The sequence below is a fragment of the Otolemur garnettii genome, unplaced genomic scaffold (assembly GCF_000181295.1).
Source record: "Otolemur garnettii isolate 467f Iridium unplaced genomic scaffold, OtoGar3 scaffold00025, whole genome shotgun sequence".
Classification (NCBI taxonomy): domain Eukaryota; kingdom Metazoa; phylum Chordata; class Mammalia; order Primates; family Galagidae; genus Otolemur; species Otolemur garnettii.
Window position 1 is genome coordinate 20,943,926 of NW_003852420.1, and position 7,411 is coordinate 20,951,336.

The 7,411-nt window shown below is 46.1% G+C and overlaps 1 protein-coding gene and 1 pseudogene across 2 annotated transcripts in view; both read left to right on the top strand.

Annotated features, from left to right (window-relative positions):
* Positions 1 to 4,387: 4,387 nt before the first annotated feature.
* LOC100952927 lies at positions 4,388 to 4,900 on the top strand (annotated as a pseudogene). Its single transcript, XR_001161205.2, has one exon. The product of XR_001161205.2 is annotated as a ubiquitin-40S ribosomal protein S27a pseudogene (transcript).
* A 1,658-nt stretch (positions 4,901 to 6,558) lies between these two features.
* Positions 6,559 to 7,411, top strand: part of CLSPN (claspin) — a 35,495-nt gene continuing 34,642 nt past the window's right edge. Inside the window, exon 1 of the mRNA XM_003788266.3 lies at positions 6,559 to 6,582. Within this exon, the coding sequence (XP_003788314.1) occupies positions 6,559 to 6,582 (24 nt within the window). The remainder of the gene's footprint in view (positions 6,583 to 7,411) is intronic.

Below are 7,411 nucleotides of genomic sequence, written 5' to 3' on the forward strand. Positions count from 1 at the left end.
AGGAGTTGGAGGTTGCTGTGAGCTGTAGTGCCACGGCACGCTACCCAGGGGGAGAGCTTGAGGCTCTGTCTCAAAAAAAAAAAAAAAAAAAAAAAGACTCTGCTCTTCTAGGTACAGCTGAATTACCTGGCATGTCTGAAGGGGGTCAAGCATTAGACAACCCACAGGCAGATGCTGAAATTTAACAGGAAGTAGGAATGGACCAGACTCCCTTTGTCCTTCTGTAGTAAAATTCCTTTTCCTGGCCAGGTGCAGTGGTAACTCATGCCTACAGTCCTCTGGAAGGCCAAGGTGGGTGGATTGCTTGAGCTCAGGAGTTTGAGACCAGCCTGAGCAAAAGCAAGACCCTATCTCTACTAAAAATAGAAAAACCAGGAGGGCAGCTTGTAGTTCCAGCTGCTTCTGAGGCTGAGGCAAGAGGATTGCTTAAGCCCAAGAGTTTGAGATTGCTGTGAGCTATGATGTCATAGCACTCTACTCAGTGTGACAGAGTGAGACTCTGTTTCAAAAAACAAACAAAAAAAATTCCTTTTCCTCATACATACATACTCACTAGATTGGTTGAAGCCAATTACTGAAATCCTGGGGATGCTAATATCTAAAGAAATACTACTTGCACCACCAAATCATTAAGTTTCTTTAGGAGAGGGTTGGGTCATGAAAACACTTGATTTTTTTGCAAAAACTGACGCCAAAAGCCTGAGGGAAAAAAATGAATACAGCAGGGCAGAAGAATCTCTTATACATTATAGGTAGCAAGACAGGAAAGGGGAATTGAAGGAAAAAATACAGAATACAAAAAGATGCTGAGTTAAGATTTTGGCTGCTGTGAAGATACTCATGTGGAAATAGAATATAGAAACAGGTCTGGGGACCACCACTTTAGTCACCAGAAACATTAAGAGAAAGAGCTACAGTTTGGACAATGGGTGGACAGGGGTGAGGTAAGAAGGTGAAATGTTTTATTCCACACATTAACTGGTACCAAACGAAAGTGACTCTGTATCTGGAATTAGTGACCTATATTCTCAATTTCGGTGAATGTCATCACAATCCATCACTCACCAGTCCAGATCTGCAGGGGTCACTGGAGTCACATCAACTCCACTGTCTCCTGCACCTCAGTTTAATCATTCAACAAGCCCTGTCTCTTTGCCTCTTTTTTCCAATCTATTCTGTCCTCTCCATTGTTAGTATCATTGACCTAGTTCGGGTTCCCGTAATCTCCCACTTAAACAACCGGTCTTCTTGCCTTTAATCTAATCCCTTTCCAATCCATGCTTCATATGCTGCTGGAATAATCTTTCTCAAGCATGTATCTGACCAGATCACACTCCTCAAGAAATATTCCTATTCTTCCAGAGATGCCTAGTTTGTACTGTTTAAAAGCTAAACACTAGGCGTACCGTTTGAGACCTTTTGTTCTCTGTTTAACCCCCATTACCTAACCTGTTCCTAACTTGTTTAGCTTTCATTCTGGCCCCTCCCTTCCTCCCCTAGTCATACTGACCTACTTTCAGTTCCACAAACACAACATGCTTTATCAAGCCCCTGCACATACCCGAAATGCCTTCTCCTCCCCGTGCCTGCCTAGAGAAGTCCCAATTCATTTTTGCAACACAGTTCAGGCGTCCTTTCCCTGTGACTTAGGCAAAGTCAGTCGTCCCTTCCTCAGGTGCCCTGCAACTGCTCGTACCCACTTCCATGTTGCACATCCCCCTTGGCCCGCCTGTTCCGCATGGTGGTGGAAAGCTCTCTGAGAACAAGACTGTATTTTATGTCTCCATGTTTGCTGTAGTCTAGCATAGGGTTAATGTAGGTGCTCAAGATTTGTTGAATGAATAGATGGATATTTTTCAGGTATTTTAGGGTCACCCAAAGTCATGGTAAAGGAGCTTCTGCAGGCAGAATAGCTGATGGTGGCTAGGTGCATAGCTCAGCAGCTAGGGTGCCGGCCACATACACCGGGGTTGGCGGGTTCAAACCCAGTCTGGGGCCTGCCAAACAACAGTGACAACTACAACCAAAAAATAGCCGGGTGCCTATAGTCCCAGCTACTTGGGAGGCTGAGGCAAGAGAATCACTTAAATCCAAGAGTTTGAGGTTGCTGTGAGCTGTGATGCCACCACATTCTACCAAGGGCAACGTAGTGAGACTCTGTCTCAAAAAAAAACAACCAGTGGGTGCTGTTATATCTTGGGGAAAGGCCCTGATATTTTTATTTTAATTTTGATTTTTAGGTCACAGTATTTTAATCACTCATTTGACAATTATTTATTAAGCATCCACTATGTTTCAGATCTGTGACATTTTTAAAGTCCGGGGTGTTTAACATTAAGCAAGAAAAATGGCTGAGGCCTTCAAGCAGGGTACTCTCTAAGAGAAGCTTTAGAACTGTATGAATTATAGTATGAAACCATTCTTGAAACTAGATGCTTGGAGATGCAGCTATTTCACCCCACCAAAGGAGTGTTTAAATAACTCTTGAACAATCTTCTTTTTTTGAGCTGGGACTACAGGCACCCACCACAATGACAGGCTATTTTTTTTTCGTTGCAGTTGTCATTGTTGGTTAGTTGGCCCAGGCTGGGCTCAAACCTCCCAGGCTTTGTGCATGTGGCTGGAACTGTAACCACTCTTGAACAATCTTTTTTCTTTTTTTTTTTTTTTTTGAGACGGAGCCTCAAGCTATCCCCCTGGGTAGAGTGCCATGGCATCACGCTCACAGCAACCTCCAAGTCCTGGGCTCAAGCGAGTCTCCTGCCTCAGCCTCCCAAGTAGCTGGGACTACAGGCGCCCGCCACAACGAACCCGCCACTTTAGGTGTATGTGGCTGGCGCCTTAGCCGCTTGAGCCACAGGCACCGAGCCTGAACAATCTTAAAATGTTCCCCCACCCCTGAATGGTTTTAGGATAGAGTGGCTATAGGCAATAGGTGAAACGATGTGACCAAGACCTGCCACATGGTGGCACTGCTTCTCCAAGGACAAAGATACTTAGCAGCACACTTGAGCAAACCAAGTAGCTCTCAAACTTTACTCCAAAGGAATAATAGTAGTACTCAAAGCGTGACTTTGTCAGTTTGCAAGGAGAAGAAGTAAAAGACACAATTTTAGTCGATTATCTCCCTTCCAAATTTCTTAAGGCTTTGTTATCTGCTTTTGGTTGTCTGCCAAGGAGCATTAAACACTTTGAAGTTGGCGGAGCTTGTTAAATTCCATGGCGTATTTTTTCATGAATTTGTAATCTCAGACTTGCTTTTTAAATGTTGACTTCTTGTGATACAATGATAGATCCTATTCGTGAAAATATTTCCTAATTTACATGACCAGAGTAAGAGTGTCAGCACTGCAAAGAGTAATATCTGTAGAGTAATACCCTTCCAGGTATCCTGCCAATTAAACCTCTTTGAGAATTATGATCTGACCCAATGTCTCTAGTTAGAAACAAGGGAAACAGGCCTCTGAGAAACTACATGACTGACCTCAGTGCACAAAGCCATCTATGAGACAGGTTCAGGCTAATCCCTAGAAAGTGAACATTCCAAGTATTTCCCTTGTTGTCAGCTATCACTTTCACACAGGGCTTGTTGGATGACTAAACTTTGAGGACCAAGCAGCAGAGGAGTCAAGGTGACTCTTAGGTTTCTGAGTTGGTTGGGGAGTGATGGATTATGGTGCCATTCACCAAAATTCCAGAATACAGCTTGCTAATTCCAAAAGCAGACTCACTTTAGCTTGGCACAAGTCCATATATAAAATAAAAGATTTCATGGGGATATGAGGAATGAAGTATTGTTTAGTGGGTGTAAAGCTTCGGTTTTGCAAGATGAAAAGGATTGTGAAGATTGGTTGCATAATACTGGGGACATACTAAGCATTTTTGTATTGTATACTTTTACATGGTTAAGATGATACATTTTATGTTATGTGTATTTCACCACAATAAAAAAATGAATAAAAGATTTCTTTTTACACGAGGAGCAGTGGCTCATGCCTGTAATCCTAGCATTTTGGGATGCTGAGGTGGGAGGATCATTTGAAGTCAGGAGGTCAGGAGTTCAACACCAACCTAAGCAAGAGTACCCAGTTTACATTAAAAATAGAAAAATTAGCTGGGCTTAGTGGTATGCACCTGTAATCCCACCTACTCAGGAGGCTGAGGCAGGAGGATCTATTGGGCCTAGGAGTTTGAGGTTGCTGTGAGCTATGATACCCAGCACTCTATCCAGGGTGACACAGTGGACCAAAAAAAAAAAAAAATTCCTTACCTTACAAGCTTATTCTGAAGATTAATAAGATAATCAATGCTTGTAAAATTCCTGCAGCTTTTTCTGCTACAGAGTAAACTCTCAATAAATGTTAATCCTCCAAATATGAGGCAGGGCTTTCCGATCCGCCATCTGCGGTGGAACCTCCATCAAGATGCAGATTTTTGTAAAAACCCTCACAGGGAAGACCATCACTCTTGAGGTTGAACCCTCGGATACGATAGAAAAGGTGAAGGCCAAGATCCAGGATAAGGAAGGAATTCCTCCTGATCAGCAAAGACTCATTTTTGCTGGCAAGCAACTGGAAGATGGACATACTTTGTCTGACTACAACATTCAAAAGGAGTCCACTCTTCATCTTGTGTTAAGACTTCGTGGTGGTGCTAAGAAATGGAAGGAGTCTTACACCACTCCCAAGAAGAATAAGTGTAAGAGAAAGAAGGTTAAGCTGGCTGTACTGAAATACTATAAGGTCGATGAGAATGGCAAAATAAGTCGCCTTCGTCGAGAGTGTCCTTCAGATGAGTGTGGTGCTGGAGTTTTTATGGCCAGCCACTTTGATAGACACTACTGTGGCAAATGTTGTCCTACTTACTGCTTCAACAAACCAGAAGACAAGTAATTATATATGAATTAAGAAAAGACATGAACTAAAAAAAAATATGAGGCAGGGAGCACTATTGATATATATTTGGAAACATCAAGGTAGAAATTAATAGTAAAGTAAGAAAAGTGGATAAACTGAGATGGGAAAGGAGAAGAGGGTGGGTGATGGGATCTCATTGGTGGGGACAGAAATGTGTTGAGACATTGTGAGGAGGTGAAGAAAGGAACATGAGGAGAGGGAGCTCTTGTCTGAACCTGCTAAAGCTGGAAATTTGAATGGGAAGGCCAGTGGATTGGTTGATCAACTAACTATCCTGGTATGCCTGTGACTCAGGAGAGTCCCAGGATGTGGGACTTTTGTGCTAAAACTAGTTCTGGGCAAACTGGGCTAAGCTGGTCTTCCTCCCAGTGGATATGACCATGGTGGGTTAAATGGGCAGTAGATACTCTGAGCTTTCTTTCCTGGTGCCCTCTGATCTTCTTCCTAGATTCAATTTATAAAGTGTCTTACAGTGGCTTGACTCAACCAAAAGCCAGAGGGCAAGGAAGCTGGGGGTAATACAGGCTAGAGCTGTCAGCCTTGTCTGGACACAGTCCAAGCCAAAGAAAGGACAAAAAGATAATAACCAGCACAATGACAAAAATGGGATTATAATTGTCTGGGTCAAGTCTGACTCCAGAGATTTAATTCTTTTTCCAGCCTTGTACAAAAATAGAAGCCCTCTAAGAATGAGATGGGTGCTTTTTGCATCCTCAAACTAACTCTAAATAAAATTATAAAGATTACCTGAAGATACTCTTTGGTATCTGAGCAGCCCGAAAAACTTTTCTTTTCTTTTTTATACTCAATGGTGAGTATCATGTACAAGGAGAGGAAGACAGAATCTATCTGCTCCAGAAATGGAGTTAGGGAGAAAATCCCCCATGCCTTCCAATCTCTATTCCCTCTGAAAAGATTCAGGTACAGGTCAGGAGCAGTGGCTCACACCTGTAATCCCAACACTTAGGGAGGCTGAGGCGGGAGGGATTCTTGAGACCAAGAGTTGGAGACCAGCCTGGGCAACATAGCAAGTCCTCATCTTTTTTTTAAAGAACTAGCCAGGCACCATGGCAAGCCTGGAGTCTCAGCTATTCGGGGTTGAGGCAGGAGGAGCGCTTGAGCCCATAAATTCAGGCTGCAGCGAGGGCCACTGCACTTCTGCCTGGGCGACAAAGCAAGACCCTGTCTCAAGGAAAAAAAAAAGATTCAGGTCATTCTCAGGTGCCCACGAACCAGCTTCCGTGGAAGACTCACTCTCCAAGTTGCACTTGAAGCGAGCTTTAGATCTATGGCAAAGGTAAAAGATCACCTTTGGCATGGTAGCGACAACCAGGGCACCTCCAGCCTCGCCCAGGCTCAGCCGACAACAGCCACCGCGACCCGCCAGCCCAGTCCAGATTACGGTCCTAGGCGGTCCTAGGCGGCCGGAGGCTCTTCGCAATTGGCGGGCCAGGCGGGGGCGCGGCCTCCGTGGAAAGCCTCCTCTGGATTGGTGCAAACCCGAGAGGTGGGGCCGCCACTCCGACTGGGCGCGAAAGCTCGAACAGTGCTGCCGGGCTGCGGGCGGCGGGAACAGCGACTCCCGGGCGGAGCGAACCCGTGGCTGCCTCGTCCCGAGCGGAGTGCTGGGGGGGCCGGAGTCATGACGGACGAGGTGGGTTCCGAGGTGAGTTGAAGCACACGCGTCCCAGCCGCGCTGCGCGGCGGGTTGCAGCAGAGCGGCACGGAGCCCAGCGCCGGGGCTTTGCGGGCGGTGCTCCCGGCGTTCACTGCGCCGACCCCGCGGCCTCGAGACGCACCCGGGTTGGGCTCCGACTTCGCGTGCGGCCCCGCCGCCCGGCTTCCCGCGCTTTGGCCGGGGTGGCAGGGGTGCTCTCGGTCTGTGCGGCGCGCGCTGCCGGCCGCCCGGGCCCCGGGCCTGCCCCTGCCGGCCGCCCTCCCCTTTCGCGCGTTTCTTGCTGCGGAAGCTCCTCCTCTTAGGGCGCCCCGAAAGAAAGAAGGCCCTGGCGGTACCCCAACGGAGCTGGAATGCTGGGCGGGATTCTCCGCAAATAGAGGACAGGGGTGTTAGGGAGTTCGAAACTGGGCCTGGAAGGACCTTGCGTTTCCTGACCAGGCCCCGAGCGGGGAAGTGGCAGTCGGGACACCAGCTGGTGGCTGGCAGCTCGCTGGCACGTCTGTTTCCAAGCCTGTGCAAGACACTCTTTCACCTTGGGAGCAAAATTTAAGCTCCCCGCTCTCCCACCCCCACAAAACCAAGTAATCAAATGGAAATCATACTTTAATGCAATATTTAAAACACCAAAATTAATGCAAATTATATGCTTTGATGTTGAACAAAATAAACTTTTAAGAAAAGACAAAATCTGTTCCTGCACTTGTAGGGCCCTCCCTTCCTCATCTCACCCTAATCCTATAAAACGTTATTTACAAAAGAAGAGGGTGACCTCATGAACTATAGTTGGTTGATTTGATTTTTTTTTTTTTTTTTTTTT